The sequence below is a fragment of the Suncus etruscus genome, chromosome 8 (assembly GCF_024139225.1).
Source record: "Suncus etruscus isolate mSunEtr1 chromosome 8, mSunEtr1.pri.cur, whole genome shotgun sequence".
NCBI classification, from domain to species: Eukaryota; Metazoa; Chordata; class Mammalia; order Eulipotyphla; family Soricidae; genus Suncus; species Suncus etruscus.
In genome coordinates this window covers 96,864,208-96,884,771 of record NC_064855.1, presented here as the reverse complement: position 1 = coordinate 96,884,771, position 20,564 = coordinate 96,864,208, and the positions used below count along the sequence as shown (strand labels likewise).

Sequence of the window (20,564 nt, the reverse complement as noted above, 5' to 3'; positions counted from 1 at the left end):
AAAATCCAGAGCTACTGTCCTTAAATTCAGGTTCTATTATAATATGCCTCTAATAAAAATTCATGTTGATGAATGACACAATTTTTACATACACACACATAAAGCACACCACATTTTAGTTCATCTAATCTTTTCAAAACCACTACTTTAGTCTACATCAATATACCCCTTGCCTAAAGTCACCAGTTTAAACTTGCCATAGCTTCTAAACTAAACAAAAATCCTACTAAAAAAATCCAACAGGAAATGACACAGCACCAAAGAATACCATCAAGAAATCAAGAGCACACAAACACAACTTATAAGATATAATTAGACAGAGAAGAGACAGCCAAGATGAAAAAAAAAGGAAAATACTAGAAAGTTAATGAAGTTAAATGTGATTAAATGTGGTTAAAAGTTAAAAGTGGTTAACGCAGGGAGCAAGAAAATAGAATCTCCAAAATTCTTCAGCTGGCTCTAGGTTCAGCATGGTAAAGTCGACTGCCAATAGGCCAACCCCTCTCAATGAGAACAAACAGACATGTGGAACAAGTTATAAAAACACCACTACATTAAAGAAGACAGGGACGCAACAGGAAGTTAAAATCTAAAGAAATGTCTGCACAAAAGTGTCCCTTCTATTTCTTTCTTCCTCTCTCCCCACCCCTCCTACTTCTTTTTTTTTTGTTTTTTTTTTGTTTTTTTTTTTGTTTTTTTTTGTTTTTTTTTTGTTTTTTTTTTTTGTTTTGTTTTTTGTTTTGTTTTTTTGGTTTTTTTTTTTTGGTTTTTTTTTTGGCGTCCCTGGGTGGGCGCGAACCCCTCCTACTTCTACAGCTTTGTTCAAAGTTAGAACCACAGTTGAAAGGCACTGTGCCTTGGGCTGTTAAACTCCCAACAGAAATCCTACCCTTTTGCTAGAGGAAGCTATAATAGTACACAAATAGACCAGGGATGAAGCTAAGAGACAGAGTGCTTGCTTTGCATGTATGAGGTCTTGAGTTTGATCCCTGGCACCGCAAAAGGGCAAAAGACTGAGTTTCAAACTACATTGACACAGATCAGAGCTCAATTATATCAGCAAAGACCAAAAGAAGTAAGATGAGATATTACCACTATACACAAACAATGCAACAGCATTTATTTATAATCTCCAACTGAGACGACTACCTCTTAAAAAACATGCTGACATTTGCCAGAGTGTCATAACAAAACAATGTGGATAAAGTGAGGTAAAAATTAAAATTATAAGAAAATTAAGGGGAAGAGGTCATAAAATAAAAGGTAGTAATCTGATGACAATACCCAGAAGATTCAGATTAGAGTTACAAAGATATTAAAGCAGCTGTTACAACTATATTCTAGGTTAGTGATAGCTAACCTTTTTGAGCCCGAGTGTCCAAACTACTGCACAAACCAAAGAATTTCCTCAAAGTGCGAGCATGTCCTCCCAAAGGCCAGTCCAGCCCTGTTGCCAGGTGAACTGCAAAGCAGACACCAGCACGCTGTATCTTAATTGCAGACCTTCCTGCGTGCCAGCTGCAAGGCCTTCTCGTGCCACAGATGGCATGCATGCCACAGGTTCACCATTGCCGTTCTAGATTGTTAAAAACAAAAGAACTTCAATGCCAATGAAAAGACAGGATTATCTCAGCAATAAACAGTAAATAATTAAAACTTTATAATGGAAAAATTATATACTTGAAAAAAATTCACTGGGGCCGGCGAGGTGGCGCTTGAGGTAAGGTGTCTGCCTTACAAGCGCTAGCCAAGGAAGGACTGTGGTTCGATCCCCCGGCGTCCCATATGGTCCCCCCAAGCCAGGGACAATTTCTGAGCGCTTAGCCAGGAGTAACACCTGAGCATCAAATGGATGTGGCCCGAAAAACAAAAACAAAAAGAAAAAAAAGAAAAAAATTCACTGAAAGGGATCCATACCACAGTGAAGATAACAGAATCAGCAAACTTTCATAGAATTTATTTATAAAAAGGGGTCGGAGCGATGGTGCAAGCAGTAGGGTGTTTGCCTTGCACGTGCTGACCTAGGACAGACCTTGGTTCAATCCCCCAACATCCCATATGGTCCCCAAAGCCAGGAGGGATTTCTGAGCGAATAGCCAGGAGTAAAATCTCTGAGCATCAATGGGTGTGGCCCCCCCAAAAAAGTACAGCAGGTAGGGTAATTGCTTTGCACACACACACACACACACACACACACACACACACACACAGTTAACCCATGATTGATTCCCAGCATTCCATTTGGTCCCTCAGCCTGCCAAAAATAATTCTTGGGTGCAGAGCCTGAAGTGACCCCTGCGCATAGCCAAATGTGGCAAAAAAAAAAAAAAAAAAAAAATGAGCACAAGGTCTTTAACCTTTAAGAAATCTTTAAAATGTAAATATGAATGGAGCCAAGATCTACTACATTGAGTGGAACTTGCGAGGCACACCTAGGTTGGGTCCCAGGTACCCCATATGGTCAAAGAGCCCATTAGGAATGATCCCTATGTGCAGACTCAGTAGTAAGTAATGATCATCAGTGTGACCCCCAAACCAGAAACATCAAATAAAGTAATATACATTCTGTTGAAGTACACAAAACATATGACCACTATATAAAGTTAGACCATAAAATAAACCTCAATAAATTCAAAAGAAGTAAGATTGTTGTTGGTTGCAAAGAATTACTTTTTTTTTTTTTTGGGGGGGGGTCACACTCAGCAGCACTCAGGGGTTACTCCTGGCTGTCTGCTCAGAACTGCTCCTGGCAGGCTCCAGGGATGCCAAGATTCGAACCACCGGCCTTCTGCATGCAAGGCAAACACCTTACCTCCATGTTATCTCTCCGGCCCCAAAATTACATTTTTTAACATCTAGAAAAACCCCAGTAGAAATTAAATATACTCTAAATTATGTCTGGCAAGAGTGTAAAATCATCTGGGCCCGGAGAGATAGCACAGCGGTGTTTGCCTTGCAAGCAGCCGATCCAGGACCAGAGGTGGTTGGTTCGAATCCCGGTGTCCCATAAGGTCCCCCGTGCCTGCCAGGAGCTATTTCTGAGCAGACAGCCAGGAGTAACCCCTGAGCACCGCCGGGTGTGGCCCAAACACCAAAAAAAAAAAAGAGTGAAAAATCAAAACATCTGAACAGAGTAACAAAAACATCACCCACCAAATTTGAAGGACATGGCAAAGGCACTATTTTTCCCAAAAAAAAATTTTTTTTACTTTAAAGCATTGCATTCTGTTTTACAGTTATTCATACATAGTTAAGTTTTAAAAATCCATGTTTCAACAGCAATCCCATCACCTTCCTCTATCAATGTTCTCGGAGTCTTAGCCTGTACCTCTCCATCTCCCTCCCTTCCTCGCCCCTCAGCCCCAGCCTGCTATCATAAAAAAGCCCCTTTGAAGTTTGGTTGTTAAAGTCTGGGTCTCATAATTTTAGTGGTTCACTCTGAGGTTTGGATATTTAGTTCTGCTCTTTCTTAATACTCCAATGCACTTGAGTTCACTTGGCCTCTGGCCCCATTATTTCACATATGTCTTTCTCCTCCTTCACTCTATTTCTTTCCTTATCACTATACTCTGGGGCCAAGATTGTTCTAGACAACCCTAAATCATGTATGGCATAAGTGAAAAATCAAAAAATATCTAAACACCATGCATAAAATTTGAAGGACATAGCAAAAGCACTATTAAAGAAAAAACTTAATGTTTATCCCAGCAAAAAATAAAATCAATGACCAAAATTTAGACCATTAGAAGCTAGAAAAGAAAAAGAAACCACAAAAGGAAGGAGACAGTAAATAAGGTAAAAGCATAAATTATTAATATAGAACAGTGGCAATTAATAAAATTTAATAAAACCAAAACTGGTTTCTTGAAAAGGTCAGCATATTGAACAAAATAACACAGACTACCCAAGGTAAAAAAAAGACTAAGCGACCGTAGGCCCCCAATTTTAGGAATAATGAGCTATCACCACAGATCCTTCATACATTAAAATGAAAACAAATTGGGGCTGGCGAGGTGGCGCTAGAGGTAAGGTGTCTGCCTTGCAAGTGCTAACCAAGGAAGGACCATGGTTCGATCCCCAGGCGTCCCATATGGTCCCCCCAAGCCAAGGGTGATTTCTGAGCACTTAACCAGGAGTAACTCCTGAGCATCAACGGGTGTGGCCCCCCCAAAACAAAAAAAAAAAAGAAAACAATTAAACCTAAATGTCAACAGATTTCATCCTTTAATCCTAACAAGCACTCTTTCTCAGAAAGTCAATGGAAAACATGTTCCACGAAACTAAGAGAACACATCAAAAAGAAAGAGTTGAATTCAAAACACTAGGATTCAACAAAGCAGTGATAAAAGCAAGTCCATGTGACTGCTATGCATCAGGCATAGGGAACAAACAGTACAGATGGAGCATACAGAAGAATAGAGGAAGAATGTCTTCAAAGAAACAAAGCAACCAATAATAGATATGTCTAACAAAATGAAATAAAGTTAGCCCTCTGAACCATGCTGCATAATCGAGTATACAAAGGATGGATACTACAATAGGTTTGCATCGCACTAGGCTAACCTGGATTCCATTCCAGGACCCCCAGGCCACTAGAAAAGACCCATGAGCACAAAGCCAGGAATAATCCTGAGCACTGTTGGGGTAGCCCAGAAATCAAACAAACAAGCAAACAAAAAAAACAGCATCCATTTCTTTAACTAACAGTATTGTTTATGATGTACTTACTGTACACAATCAACTATGCTAACGACTATTATAAGCAAGACAGATCTGAGACCAAGTTTCCAATGAGTTTACAACGCTATGGTGAATGCAGCTTTTGGTTAAGTACCCAATGTTAAAAGAACTTGGAGTGAAAAGAGGAGGCAGAGGGAAGATTTTCTAGAGATAATATCTGAAAACATGAACGACGGTATAAATTATTCCTGAAAGAAGGAATCAGAAAAAAATGAATATATGCTATTACTTCATTAAGCCAGAAAACAAGAGAGTCAGCATGGATCCAGGGGTCCTCAAACTTTTTAAACAGCGGCCAGTTCACTGTCCCTCAGACCATTGGAGGGTCTGACTATAATAAAAACAAAACTTATGAACGAATTCTTATGCACACTGCATAAATCTTATTTTGCAATGAAGAAACAAAACAGATACAAATACAATATGTGGCCCGTGGGCCATAGTTTGAGGACCACTGGATTAGACTAATGTTTGGAAAGAAGCAGGCAAAAAAACCAAAGTATTACAATTTGAAATAGAGCCCAAGTGCCAGATGTACTAAGTAAAGGTGAGGTATGCAAAATTTCTAGTTAAAAAATTTAAATGGATCTCAAGTGTTATTTCAAGGTCATCCCCATTTTGAGGATATCATGCAAGAATACTGATAAAAGGGGCCAGAGTGATGACATGGCATTTGCCTTGCACACAACGACCCAGGACAGGCCTGGGTTCAATCTCCAGTATCCCATATGGTCCCCTGAGCCTGCCAGAAGCAATTTCTGAGCACAAAGCCAGGAGTAACCCCTGAGTGCCTCCTGGTGTGGTCCAAAATCAAAAACAAAACAAAACAAAAAAGTGACAGTAACTTCCGTAAAAAATATCACTACTGAGTTTCATTTTATAGAGTTTAAGTCATTAAGACCCTAAGAATTGATAACGTAGTTAAACTTAATGACTGAAAGATCATTTTACACAGTAAATTCTAGTTTATTTCCTTACTCAAAAACCTCTGTCCTATGCACAATTTCCTTATGTAATATTATGGGTAATTTTGGTAAAACATCATAGACAATTAAACTACAACACATTCCTAAACCTCTAAAATATTTAATTTTTCAAGTTGAAACAAATCTTGAAGGTAAACAAGTCAAAACCTTGAAACAGTCTTGATAGTAAATCCTAGAGATTACTGAAACATTTCCCAACTTGCACTTGGCATGCATTTCCATTTCGCCCACACCTTAGTTCCAGCTAGTGATAAAACTTGCTTTGATCATTAGAAACCATAACATGTCATCAAAACATACACAAAGGATGATTTACAATCACATGGTAGGCGGGACGGCTCTAATTCCAGTGATCTGGGCAGCAAATTTGTTAATAAATGTCAATTGGATATATTCCAAGGTCACTTAAACTTATTAAGTCAGGTCCATAGACAGACTATAATATATTATTACTACATATAAACAGTATTCCAGAATTTAAGTGTGATATTAAAGAATAAAAGAAAAGAGCTACTAAGTAGTTAATATAAAACAGATAAGGAAGACCAGGGAAATAGTTCAACAGACTTAAATTCACACTTTGCATTCAGGAACTCTAGATTTGATGTTTTGTATCAAAGATACCCTTGAGCACCACAGAGTAAAACCTGTGAGGACTAAATTTGGAAAAGCACCTACAATGGTGCTTTTATGCTAAAATGGTCCCAAAATAAAATATCAACATAAAGGAAATCAAAATAGATTTCTGGGTTATTTACCAAACAACTCCGGGGAATATCACTGATAAATACGATAGTGAAAATGAGATACATATAGACAAAAAAAAAAAAAGAGAGAGAGAGAGACTACGCAATATGTGATAGCGATGGGGGACATGGTATAGCTCAGTAGTAGAGTACTTGCACTGCAAATGCAAATGCAAATGCCAGGGGGGTGTAAATTAAAAAGTAAAAGAATTAATAATAATAACAATAAAATAACTCACTTAATTTATATTATAAAGGAACTGGAGAGATAGTACAGCAGGTAGGGCATTTGCCTTATACAAGGCCAACCTAGATTCTATCACAGCCCCACATATGGTCCCTCCAAGTATCACTAGGCCTGAGCTCAGAGCCAGGAGGAAGCTGGGTATAACCCCAAAAATAAAATAAAACAAAATGAAATACAAAACACCTTTTTCAGCCCATCCAGTTAAAAAAAAAAAAGGTAAGTTAGAATAAAGTAATAGAAGTTTTAACTAGTCTTGAGATAACATCATTCATATATTCCTTTTTTTAAGTGATTTTTAGTATAGATGATAATCATATAACTTTCATCTTATTTGGGGGCAGGATGCACACCTGGTGATGCTCAGAGTATTATATAACCAGTTCCGGGGATGGAACAGGGGTTGGCAGCTTGCAAGGCAAGGCAAGTGCCTTATTTCTGTACTATCCTCCAGATCTCATTCATTTGTCACATACTTCCTAAATACCTATTATGTGCCAATACTGAAAGATAGAGCAATGAGTTAGGCAGAAATGAGGCTATATAGTACAGTGCAAGAGATAGTGTAATTTTCAACAGAAAATTTCAACAGAAAGAAAGCCTCAATACAATATTCAGGGAAACAGATTGACAATTCTACCAGACAGGAAAAACTTGTCATTTTTAATACTCTTTTACAACCATAGACTCTTACAACCTTGCTTCCTATCCTTCCACTTGGCCCCAAGTCTTATGCCATTAACTATTTATTCCACTTGAAGCATCCTAGGGGCCCACAAGAGACCAGATGAGGCCCAAATGAAAAACACTGCTCTTTGCTATTAACCTCTCATCTAGCTCTACCCCAATTCTCGGAACAGAATAGGTGCCTACCTGATTACTGGGAACAAGTAAATGATGAAAAACAACTTTACCCCACTCTTAGGTCTATTTCAAGTCTGAGTGACAACGAAACACTGATTTCTCAGGAGCTCTGCAGCATACCCAACTTCAGGCCTGTGTGAGATTCATTTCCATCATCATCCACATCACTGGTGGAGAGGCCTCAGATGCCAAACTGTGTCCACTGTCTGGCTATTGCAAATGAAGTTTTCTTGAAAGAGTGACATTTACTTGTTTACTTACTGGTAGTAGATAACTTGTGCAATACAACAGAACTGAGTATTTTAATTAGAAATTATATAAGTTGCAAAGCATAAAATATTGAGTAATTGTCCTTTACAGAGTGTATGCTGGCCCCTGATCGAGATCACCACCAGCAAGTGCTATCATATGCATTTGAAGGCAAAACCAATGCTGCTACAAAATTGTTTCCCTGTGCTTTTTAATATTGGAACAATTTTTGCAAAGCTATACATAAATTTTTTAAAGCTTTATGCCCTACTTTTTGAAAGAAAAAAGACTGCCCTAAAATCTGCAATGATTATGCAGTAAAGAACGAATCATCATAGACTGTTCTTCCGGCCTTCAGAATTCTGAGTGTGTGACATGGAAACAGTCTTAAAGTGATCACCTGAAGAAAACTCATGCTGGATTGTTTTAATGCTCTATAGTAAGCATCTTAAAAATCCCTAAGTATTATACCTTGGCCTTGGGTTTAGATGAATACCAGTAGGACACAGATTTGGGACCTCAGTTTATAAGTAGTCTGCCTCCTCAGGATGGGTGTTGAGTCAACCGAGATCCCCTGGCTCAGCTTAATCTCCCACATTCTCACTCATGACTATGAGCAGGGTAAGGTAAAGCCATCCTAACAAACTGGTATCCCATGACACATTCAACAGGAAAACCAGCAAGGCCTCTTATCTTCTGCCAACTCATACACCATGCTCCTACTCTCACAGACACTGCCATCCCTGAAAAGTGACCTGCCAGCCATGAGTAGAAGCAGCAGGCTGCAGGATCAGAGACTGAGATCCTCCTGAGCCAGGGCCCCCGCAGCTTTCATTTGTAATCCGGTCTCAAAAACTGAAATTGGCTGTTTCCATTCAACAAAATTACCTACTGCAGTTACAGAGCAGTTCCATTCTTCAAAAATTCAAGATGCAATTGCTTTCTTCTATTATCATACTGGTTCCCTTCATAATGCTTTAGTTATACTGACTTCTTCCTATTAAAGGTAGGGAAGGGAGGACCACACCCAACAGAGCTCAAGAGATACTGCTGGCTCTATATTCAGGAATCACTCCTGGAGGTGCTTAGGAAACCTTATGTGATATCAGGGATGGGCCATGTGCAAGGTGAGTGCTCTACCCACGGTAGTATCTCTGCAGCCCGAAATTTCTTCCTATTTCTTAACCCTACAAACTTATTTTCATCACAAGCCATTATCATATTTTAAATACTCACCATCACATCAGACAAGTCTCTTTCATCAAGTCTCTGCTTGAGTGCCACAACTTTAGAATAAATGGTGTTCCTGATAATCCTAACTCCATCAGCTATGAACTTAAACTAGGCAGCATTCAGTTGTTTTCTCTGTCTGTGTATAGCACCTCTCCCTCACTAAGAGCTAAAATTTATTTCCTATCCCTTTAAATCTGAGTTTATCTTATTGATGTGCTTGTGCCAACAGAATAAGCAGAAATGATAGTCTTTATTTTTTTATTTTTTATTTTTTCGTTTTTGGATCACACCCAGCAGAGTTCAGAGGTTACTCCTGGTTCTGCGCTCAGAAATCGCTCCTGGCAGGCTCAGGGGACCATATGGGATATCAGGATTCGAACGACCGTCACTGTCCATCCTGGATGGGCTGCATGCAAGGCAAATGAGAAATTAAGTCTTTTTTTTTTGGGGGGGGGGGCCCACACCCGGTGACGCTCAGGGTTACTCCTGGCTCTGCGCTCAGAAATCGCTCCTGGCTTGGGGGGTCTATATGATACACCGGGGAAACAAACCATGGTCTGTCCTAGGTCAGCTGCGTGCCTACCTCTGCACCACCACTTCGGCTGCTGAAAAATGATAATCTTAACCTCTGAACCCAAAGTTTAAGAGAATGGCAGCAATCCTCTTCTAGCCTGTGAGATGAAAGGATACGGAAATTATCCAGACAACAGTCTTTTGCAAGCTTCCAGTCAATAATCAGTATCAATTTCTAGCCAAGTGAATTAATGATACTGAATGTTCTAACCCCAAACAAGCCTCCAAAAGCTGTAGCCTCTGGTACACTGTACAGAGGACCCTATCCCACTAAATAGAGGATTCAACAAACAAAACGTTAAAAAATAATCACATCAAACACATAAATTTAGGGCTGGGGAGATATCTCAATAAGCTAAGTGCATGCAAGAGGCCAGTGTCCAATCCCTAGTACCTGTCTCCTAAAACAACACCAAGGGTAACCCCAGAGTAGGTAGGAAGTAGTCCCAAGTACTGCCAGTTGTGTCCCTCTCCAAAAATGCATGTGTTTAGAGTTATATACTATAAAACAGTAGAAAACTACATGATACAAATAATAAATCTAGTACAGCTGGGCCTATTACCCTTTTTATATCTTATTTTCCTTATGTGCAAAATGTGGGTCATGACAGGTTTAAGTCAGATGTACCATATTTTGTTAGTATTTACTTCCACTCCCAGATTAGACACTCTAATATCTCTTTCACTTTTTCTTCCATTCTGTTACGTGTCCTGGGCAACTACCCAATTATTGACTGCAGTGCTCACATACTTGGTAATGGTGTACCAGGGAGTCACACATACTTCTTGTGGTGTCAGGAATCACAACAGCTGTGCCAGAAATTCCACATAGAAACATGAGGCGGTGCCAAAGACTGAACTTGCAGCCTCAGACATTCAAGGCAGGTGCTTTAACACTCAGCCATCCCCTTGGGCCCTAAGATCAAGACACTTACGTACTTACAGAAGTATCTTAAGGATTAAATAGCTAATATGTATAAAGTATTAAGTATAGTTCTCACATATTTCACACGCAATGCAAAACAGTTGTTATTCTTGCCTTTTTTTTTTATATTTTGGGGCCACATCCTGCAGTGCTCAGACTTATCTGAGGTTCTACACTCAGGGATCACTCCAAGTGTGCACAGGGTGGTGGTGAGGAAACCATATCAGACATCAGGAATAGAACTAAGGTCAGCTGTATGCAAGGCAAGTGCCCTACCTGTTGTATTAGTGCTGATTGTTGCTTTTTTGATTACTGACAAGACTTGTTTTACTGTTTTCTAAGCAAGCACTTATTACTGAGATTATACTTCCTTCCTTGCCTGATATCCACCACCAAAGTTAAGAGCCTTAACAAAAGAATCTGTCTTGTTGGGGATGGAGATAGCACAGCGGTGTTTGCCTTGCAGGCAGCCAACCCAGGACCTAAGGTGGTTGGTTCGAATCCCGGAGTCCCATATGGTCTCCCGAGCCTGCCAGGAGCTATTTCTGAGCAGATAACCAGGAGTAAGCCCTGAGCACTGCCAGGTATGGCCCAGAAACCAAAAAAAAAGAATGTGTCTTGTTAACCTAAAGAGAATTCGACATGAAAAGAATCCGTAAATTATTACATATATGGAATAAATTAGGAGACCTTCTTTTCAGTCATTAATGATACCTATAAACTGTTCCCAAACCTTAAAAATAAATGCCACATGAGGTACACAAAATATAAAATAAATATACGAATTATCAATGGCACAGTATTTTCAAGATACACTTCCAAAACATTAACTTGTCACTGCAGAAATACACGACTCCAATACTAGCGTGTGAGCTGCTTCAACTCGCCTGAGCGAGTACTAGCAAGCATTCAATTCAGCAACATTGAGATTTGCTTCAAGGCCGAAGCTGTGGCTCAGTTATGTGTGAGACTGGGTTGAACTCGCAGCACAAACTCAGATGTGCTCAAGAATGTACTCGCTTTTCTTTTTAAAGAGCTGCACTCAATGACAATACTGTATCACTACATACATAAAAGTATCTGGAGAGTTTTTAAATCTGATGTCCATTCAAACACAAATTATCTTGGCAAGAAAATAACTTACTACTAATAATCCTCAAGCTTTGAAAACTTGGCAGAAAACCAAATATGAGTATAAACTTTCCCAATTATAGTCTTTTAAAGATTAAAATTTACTTTAAAGATGAAATAAAATCAGACATTCAGAGAACTCTGCAGCACCTATGAAGAAAGAAGATACACCAAAACAAAATTTGGTATAACAAGTTGTCTAATTCTGTGATTTTTCCCAATTTTTCTTCTTGACAGATATAACAAGTTCATCATGCTTCTTTCTTCCAATAGCAAAGAATGTTTACACTTAAGAACTGAATTTTATGAAGTAAATAAGCAGATGTGTATAGAATTTCACAGGTAAAATAAACATAGGTCCAGTTAAGAAAGAATACATTAAAGTTGAAAAATTTAATAATCCAGCTAGATTTCAACAGTTAGTGCATAAAATTGAGAGGACAGATTGCTAAAATAAAATACTGTGTAGACACAGGAAAGTCCATTCAAGGAGTTTAGTTTAGTGCATTAAGTATAAAAATTTAAACACAAATATCAAACTGTTGGTAACTATATAGCCTATCATTGGTATCAATGTGTGTGTCAAGGATTAAGTTTCAACTATCCTATAATTTAAAAGTTTTCATATTAATTGTGGAAGGAAAAGAAACTGAGTAAAGAGACAGTGAAGCTTTTAAGCAAGTTTATATTCTACAATATGATTCATATGATTCAACAATATATTAAAGAGTGGCCAAATGAAGAAACCAAGTGTGAAGCAGACATCATGCTAATTCATGCCACAGAAAGTGCCACCATTTACAGAACAATTCCAAAATCATTCTTCAAAGAGAAAGTCAGGAAGTAAAGTATAGAATAATGATTCTATATATCAGGTGCGAAGTGTTTCAAGGAGAAAATTTGATGTCAATATAGCAGAGTAAGCAAGACCAGAACTGAAAAACAAAAATTACATTAAGGAATGGGCAACTGTTGATGAGGCAAAAGTGGTATGGTGAAAATAAAAACCAGAAAGAGAACACTGATATGTGGAAATAAACAAGTGAAGATCAAAGTAATTAAGTTCAGGGTAAGGAAAGAAGGTGGTAACTAGAGACCAACACAAGGATAGTCTACAATGCTTCTTTGGGGCTGGGACAGGGTACAAATTCTGGGCCATAACTGAAGGCACTCAGGGATTTATCTGGTTCTGTGCCCAGGCTTACTCCTTGGTGATCTTGGGGAGCCAGATTAGTGTTGGGGTTAGTATCTAATACCTGAACCCAGTTGCAGTCTTTGACCCTGCCACTTTTTAAAATGCAAAGTAAACAAACAACTATACCTAAAACTCATATATTACATGTTCCAGACCATGGGCTATTTGAGGTAAAATAGTCTGCTCAAGGCTTTAAGAGTGTCTCTGCAAACTTTTCCTGTGTGACAGTCTATAAAACTTCACCATTTCCTAGGACTAGCAGATTCTTCTAAGTCACATAAGCAACAAAAACGGTCAAAGTTACAACAGTGAATAACTTAACTTTTCCAGAGAGAGCTGTACTAGCTTTTTTACTGCTTGCTACATTACTTGCTACTAGCAATCACTGTTTTGTATCCTTGGTTCTGAGCTCCTCAAATATAATCCATTCAGTTTCTGTATCCAATTGCTCCCAGAAACCTTTGGTCTCTGATTGCTAGGAAAACTTACATACATTTACTGTTGTTCATTTCACTTGCAATGTGAGTAACAATGTCATTTACTTCTGACCTAGAATTTGTCAGTTCTCTGCTAGCAACCATGAAACATTAACAGACCTACTGATTAACTTTAACTATGGTATACTCAAACCTTAAGATTTTTCACAATTCTTGACATGGGCACATGATTAATTCATGCATCTAACTTTAATTTTCTTTCCATTAAAATTAAAGTACACTTAAGATTTTATCTCCCTTAGTCACAGTAATATTTATCATGTACTTGTCTCTTTATCTGTTATCAAATATATTATATCTTAGTTCTCACAATTATCTTAATGAGATAAAAATCAAGAAGATGAAGCTTCAAGATATAAAGAACAGTACAACAGGGAAGGCACTTGCCCTGCACCTAGATGACCCTGGTTAGATCCCTGGAACCATCATATGACCCCTTGAGCCCAGGAGTGATCCCTGAGCACAGAATCAGGAGTAAGTCCTGAACACAACCAGGTTTGGCCCAAAAACAAACAAAAAATTTTGCTTTAAAAAAAAAAAAAAGGCCAAGGTCTTCCAAATCATTAACAGCACAATCTCAATATTAAGTCCAGATGACTTTAAAGTCTGTGCTTTTTTTGGCCATTTATAATCAACCACAAGCTCAGCTTACTTATCAAGCACAAATCTAACGCTGCATATACAAGTGCAAAGTATTCAGAGCTTTACAGAAAGAATACTTGTAGAATTTATAAAAAAAAAAAAAAAAGTTAACCTTCTGGAAACATTAAATAGGTCTTTTTAAAATATATTAATCTGGTTCATCTTTAGGAAAAGCTAAACAAATCCAAACCACTTATCTTTACTGCAAAATTTCTCCTGGTCTCAATATGTAGTATGTTTTAATTTTCTAATGTGTTATCTATGTTAGACGAAAACCTATTATCATCAGTTCGGAATACAGTTTGACAAACTACTACTGTGAATCAACACTGCCAATTGAGATTCTTGAAATCATAGCAGACAGCATGGTACAGACAGATAATCCTTTAAAACAGAACATCAAAGTTAGAATGTGGCCTAACAGCTCTAAGCTAACTACTTCATAGTTTGGCAACACTGCTCACTTCCTACCAGAGGAAACTAATTTTTCCCATATACACTGAAACTACATATCATACCTGGCTTTTTCTGAAACCAGAAGGGTGACAATCGAGGCTTTTTTTGTAGCTCTTACTCTTAGTCACTGCTATACTTAACAAAATATTGATCGTTTTTAACAATGAAGAGACGTGTGTGTGTGTGTGTGTGTGTGTGTGTGTGTGTGTGTGTGTGTGTGTGTCTATGAACTTCCACATAAAACTGCATAGCAAGATATTCTGACGGGGGAGACCGTGTGTGTCTGTGAACTTCCTCATAAAACTGCATAGCAAGACACTCTGAAGGTCCTGGGTGGAAGCATTTTTCAATATGGAGTACTAAAGTTTAACTCTTTCAACAAAAGACAAAGTCACACTTCATACCATTCATCTCTAAGCAAACCTGCCTAGACCTAACTTAGTCATCTCTTAACAGTCAACAACCCCAGTTGTTTAATGTTCAAGTTTACTAATCATTCCAGAGCATTTTCAAAACCTGGACTAAAGGACATAGTTCAAAGGGCTGGATTGCATACTTTTCCTGCAGGAATTCTAAATTCAATCTCTCTCTGCATGGTCCCAAGTTCCATCCAGAAGCCTTACACCATCCAAAGAATTCACTACTGTGCTGAGGGGTAGAGGAAGTAAGCTCACCCACACCAGCACTACTGAGTATGACCCAAAAGCAAACAAGCAAAATGAGATGAAGGCAGAGGTGCTCATTACATAAACCAGTTACAAACTGGTCACTAGTTTAGAAGTCTATTAGAAAAAAATTCAGGGTCAGAGTGATAGCACAGCGGTAAAGCGTTTGCCTTGGATGCCACCAATACAGGATGGACCCTGGTTTGAATCCCGGCATCCCATATGGTTCTCTGAGCCTGCTAGGAGCAACTTCTGAGCACAGAGCCAAGAATAACCCCTGAAGACCGCCGGGGTGACCCAACAAAAATAAATAAATAAGCAAACAAAAAAAGAAAAAAAAAGATCAGCAGCTTCTCGGGCATATACCAAAGATACTGTTATTGATCAAGCATGCTCAACAAAATCAGTAATACTAAACAGATAAAATTACTACGTACACCATACTGGGAATAAAAATCAAACTTTAAACTGCTATATTTCTCAACTGTTCTTACAAGGAAAACGTATTACCTACTCAACGTGAGTATTACTTTCATTTTTTTTCTTTTTTTGGTTTTTGGGTCACACCTGGCAGCGCTAAGGGGTTATTCCTGTCTCTAAGCTCAGAAATCACTCCTGGCAGGCTCAGGGGACCATATGAGATGCCAGGATACGAACCACCGCCCTTCTGCATGCAAGGCAAATGCCCTACCTCCATGCTATCTCTCCGGCCTCCTATTTTTATTTTTTTCATTTCAGAGCCATACCAGGTATACTCAGGGGTCACTGTCAGCAATGTTCCAGGGACTGTATTGTCAGGAATCGAACCAGAGCCTGCAGCATGCAAAGCAGGCACTCAACCTGCTGAGCTAACTGTGGCCCCTATTCCCTACCACAAAGTGAGTCTATCTTAGAAGAACTGATTTTTGTCCCCAGTGCAGATGGAATGACCCTGTTCATTCAAAATCTACATAGAAACATCTCTAGTTTGAAGACCAATTAAGTAATAAAAGATTATACCGCCCACTTATTATGAAAGTTTATAAGAATGTATCTTAAAACTGTGATAAGAGGCCAGATCAATAGTAGAGTGAGCATGGCATTTGCCTTGCACACAGCCAATACTGGCTCAATCCCCAATATCCCATATGGTCCCAGAGCACACCAGGAATAATTCCTGACAGCAAAGCCAGGAATAATTCCTGAGCACTGGTAGGTGTGGTCAAAAACAAAAACAAAACAAAACAAAAACTAGGAGATCACACTTCAGTAACTTGGTATTAAGAATTAGTAATTAAGTCAAGATTCAATAACTAAAAGCAAATGTGTCGAATTACTTAAAGGCCCAGTTACATTAATTCAAGATGCTCTAAGGCTAAGCACTGATATTTGTATCTGAGAACATGGTTGAATCTGATAAGCAAAACCCCCAAAGAGAAAGAATTCAAAGTAGATATAGTAACTAAGAAAAAATAAGAATAGGAAAGAGAGGGGCCTGAGCAACAGCACAGTGGTAAGGTGTTTGCCTTGCACATGGCCAACCAGGATGACCAGGGTTCAATTCCCGGCATCCAATAGGGATCCCCAAGCCTGCCAGGAGTGATTTCTGAGTGCAGAATCAGGAGTGAGTTCTGGGTATGGCCCAAAAAATTTAAAAAAAAAAAAAAAAGTAAAAAGAGATTAGGAAAAAACAATCCCACTAGTAATGTCACACAATCTACCTACTGTATATTATCTTCGCTAAACCACAAAAAATAAGAATGCCTCTTTCTTTTAAAAGTATATACACTAACCACTTGAAAAATGTCTTCCCTACTGGCAGTAATATTTTCCAAGCCTTTCTGAAAATACTAAAAATTTGTTGACAGAATTCTGAATAGAGATCATTGGAGGTTTCACACAATGTAAGTCAAAAGACATGTGCAATATCTCTTATGTTAAGTAGAGGCAAAATGATATAGACTGGAAACTCATCTATGCACATCCTTCATATCTGCCAAAATCCACTTAGCAGTTCTACAATGAAGCTCGTCTCCTATGTGCAAATAGATCTGAAAGGTGAACTCTGGTAACCTAGTTCCATCACTGCAACAGCATGAAAATTCCACATACAGGGGCCGGTGAGGTGGCGCTAGAGGTAAGGTGTGTGCCTTGCAAGCGCTAGCCAAGGAAGGACCGAGGTTCGATACCCCCCCCCCCCCGGCGTCCCATATGGTCCCCCAAGCCAGGGGCAATTTCTGAGCGCTTAGCCAGGAGTAACCCCTGAGCATCAAACGGGTGTGGCCGAAAAAAAAAAAAAAAAGAAAGAAAAAAAGAAAATTCCACATACAGTACTATTAATTGCATCACCAACACTACATATCCTTTTGCTCTCCTACCTCCGCCATGAGGTTAAGCTAAGCCATCATCTGAACTAGATCTAGCAAAAAGCCTTCTACCTGAGTGCCACATAATAATCTATCTTTCTTAAAAATCGTTCGCCATATGGGTGTCTCCACAGACACAACTAAAATTAACACTGATGGGGGGACAAGGTGGAATTATTCGGAAAAAACCTGACAACACAGGACAAGACTTAGAAAGGTTGAAATGAGGGCCCGGAGAGATAGCATAGCGGCATTTGCCTTGCAAGCAGCCGATCCAGGACCAAAGGTGGTTGGTTCGAATCCCGGTGTCCCATATGATCCCCCGTGCCTGCCAGGAGCTATTTCTGAGCAGACAGCCAGGAGTAACTCCTGAGCATCGCCAGGTGTGGCCCAAAAACCAAAAAAAAAAAAAAAAAAAAGAAAGGTTGAAATGAGAAGCCTGGTTTAAAAAAAAAAAAAAAAAAAAAATATATATATATACATATATGGGGGGGGGGGGCGGGAGCAATAGTGTTTGCCTTGCCTGGTGCTGACTTGGGAGACAGACCCGGGTTCAATTCCTGCAATCCCATATGGTCCCCTGAGCACCATCAGGAGTGATTTCTGAGCTCAGAGCCAGGAGCAAACCTTGAGTGCCGCCGGGTATGGCCCAAAAATTAATAATAATGATGATAATAATAATAATAAAATAATGATAATAATAATAAACGAGTTTTTCCAAGCTCGATAAACAGGGAACCGAGTAAAACTTCTGTTCTTTCTCTCCCATTCCCCTCCTACACACACAGTCTCTCTCTCTCTCACACACACACACACTCTCTCTCTCACACACACTCTCTCTCTCTCTCTCTCTCACACACACACACACACACACACACACACACACACACACACACACACAGTGAGGACATACCGAGCTAGGATGGAAAAACAAAGTCACTTGATTACTAAGAAAACGGAAAAGGACAAAATGACAAGGTGACACCTGGAGCTGACACACAGGGCTGGCACCGTGACCATCCTCTGCGGCTGCCCAATTTCCAGCACATTTCTCCCCCACCCCCAAAAGCCTCCTCTGCCCAGACCCGGCACTCCTCGCCCTCTCGTCCTGTCCCCTCCCCACCCCGCTTCCTGGGCAGGTGAACGCCAAGCCCAGTCGCCGGTGGACGGTGGACGGAGGGACGCTGCGCCAGCAAGTCTCCGCAGTGAGTGGGTGGGTCAGGAAATCAAGTGATCGCGAAATAAAAGACAAGTTGGAGGGCTGAAGGGCGGGGTGGGGAAAAAGCAGTGTCTGGCCAGGGAATGCAGGGATCCAATAGAGGAGTAGAGCTCACCATAAAATTAAATTAAATTAAATTAAAATATAAAATAAAGTAGGGGACTGAGAGATAGCACAGCAGCAAGGCATTTATTTGCCTTGCATGCAGCAGATCGATCCAGGACAGAGGGTGGAGCTGGTTCGAATCCCGGCATCCCATATGGTTCCCCCCTACCCGTGCCTGCCAGGAGCAATATTTCTGAGCACAGAGCCAGGAGGAAACCCTGAGGAACCGCCGGGTCTGACACAGCAAACCCAAAGTCAACAAGCACAGAATCTACAGCAAGCTGCACGAGTGGGGAGACCAGTTACACTAGTATTCTGGGGAGATAAGTGAGGGATATAGGGGGTGCTGGCTGCGAACAGGAGGTGGAGGGAGGGAGGGCCACCCTGGGGGTGGGAATGCCCCTGATTCATTGTCACTAGGGACCTTAAAATAGGAAGGGAAAGAGTTGTCATGCACGTCGGCCACAATCAAAATCAAGAAAAATAAAATAAAATAGAGCTAGAGATAGCACGGAGGTAGGGCATTTGCCTTGCATGCAAGTCGAAGGACGGTGGTTCGAATCCTGACATCCCAAAAAGGGTCCCCCCTGGTGCCTGCCAGGAGCGATTTTGAGCAGAGCTGGGAGGCACAAAACAGAAAACAAAACAACAAACGAAATGAAAAATAAAGTCATCAATTAAATCGAAAATAAAATAACACATTAAATGTAAAAGAAAAAAAGGAAGTAGAAAATGAACGAATGAATTAAATTTTAAAATAAATTAAATTATAAGATGAAGTAATGAATTAAATAAAAATAAGAGAATGAGTTCAATGAAATACTAAAGTTAAATTAAAAAAGAAAAGAAAAGAAGAGGGGGCTGGGGGCCCAAGGGGGCGCCCGGAGTCGCAGCCCGGCCGGCCTCCCCGGGCCTTTAAAATGACAGCTGGACCCCCAAGCCGGAAGTGCCCTCGGAGAAGACGCTGGAAGAGGGGGCCGGGCGGGTCCCCCCGAAGAGCCGCGAGAGAAACTGAGGCCTGGCGGGGGGGGGCGGTGGGTGTGGACGTGGGGTTCCGGAACTCACCACCTGGTAGCGGCCGGTGCCCGGCTGGTGATGCTCCATCCTGCCCGGCTTCCGAGCCGGCGCGTCCCCGCGGGGTGCTGCGCCCTGGGCCACCCGGTGGGCTGCCGACGTCGACGTCGAGCTCGAGCCGCAGCGCCGCTTCCGCCTCCCGGGTGCCGCCGCGCTCGCCCGGCTCGGCCGCTTCACTCCACTTCCGGTCCCCCTCCTCCCGCAGGCGCCGCCGAGAACTCGGCGTCAGACGCGCTTCGCCGACGGGAGGGGGGAGAAGCGCCGGAGCGGCGCCGCCGTGCGCTACTGAGCATGCGCGGCGGGGGGGTTTGGGGGGGCGACGCGCATGCTCCCTGGGTTCCCTCCGGCGGCTCATCCGCCCTGGGAGCTTTGAGGGTGTTTTTTTTTTTTTTCCACTGGGTGGGGAGGAAATGGAAGAAATCAAGCCTGGCCCAGGGAGTGAATTGTCTAGGTTTGGGGCAGCTCGTTGGGATTATAGGCGAGGGCAGAGAAGAGGAAAGAAAAATTAAAATAATAATAATAATAATAATAATAATAATAATAATAATAATAATAATAATAATAAGATAAAAGAAAAGATAACCCAACCTTGATGGGGGGTTTTAAAAGTCTCAGAAGGATTTAGTTGCAAGACCTAGGCCTGTCAAGACCCAACTGCCTACCAGAGGTCACTAA

General features: G+C 40.5%; 1 protein-coding gene across 1 annotated transcript in view; it reads right to left on the bottom strand.

The window, feature by feature from the left end:
• The window catches only part of NDFIP2 (Nedd4 family interacting protein 2), a 102,556-nt gene that overhangs the window by 47,543 nt on the left and 34,449 nt on the right, over nt 1-20,564 (bottom strand). The window contains exon 3 of the mRNA XM_049778510.1: nt 19,881-20,107. Coding sequence (XP_049634467.1) covers nt 19,881-20,107 — 227 coding nt within the window. The remainder of the gene's footprint in view (nt 1-19,880; nt 20,108-20,564) is intronic.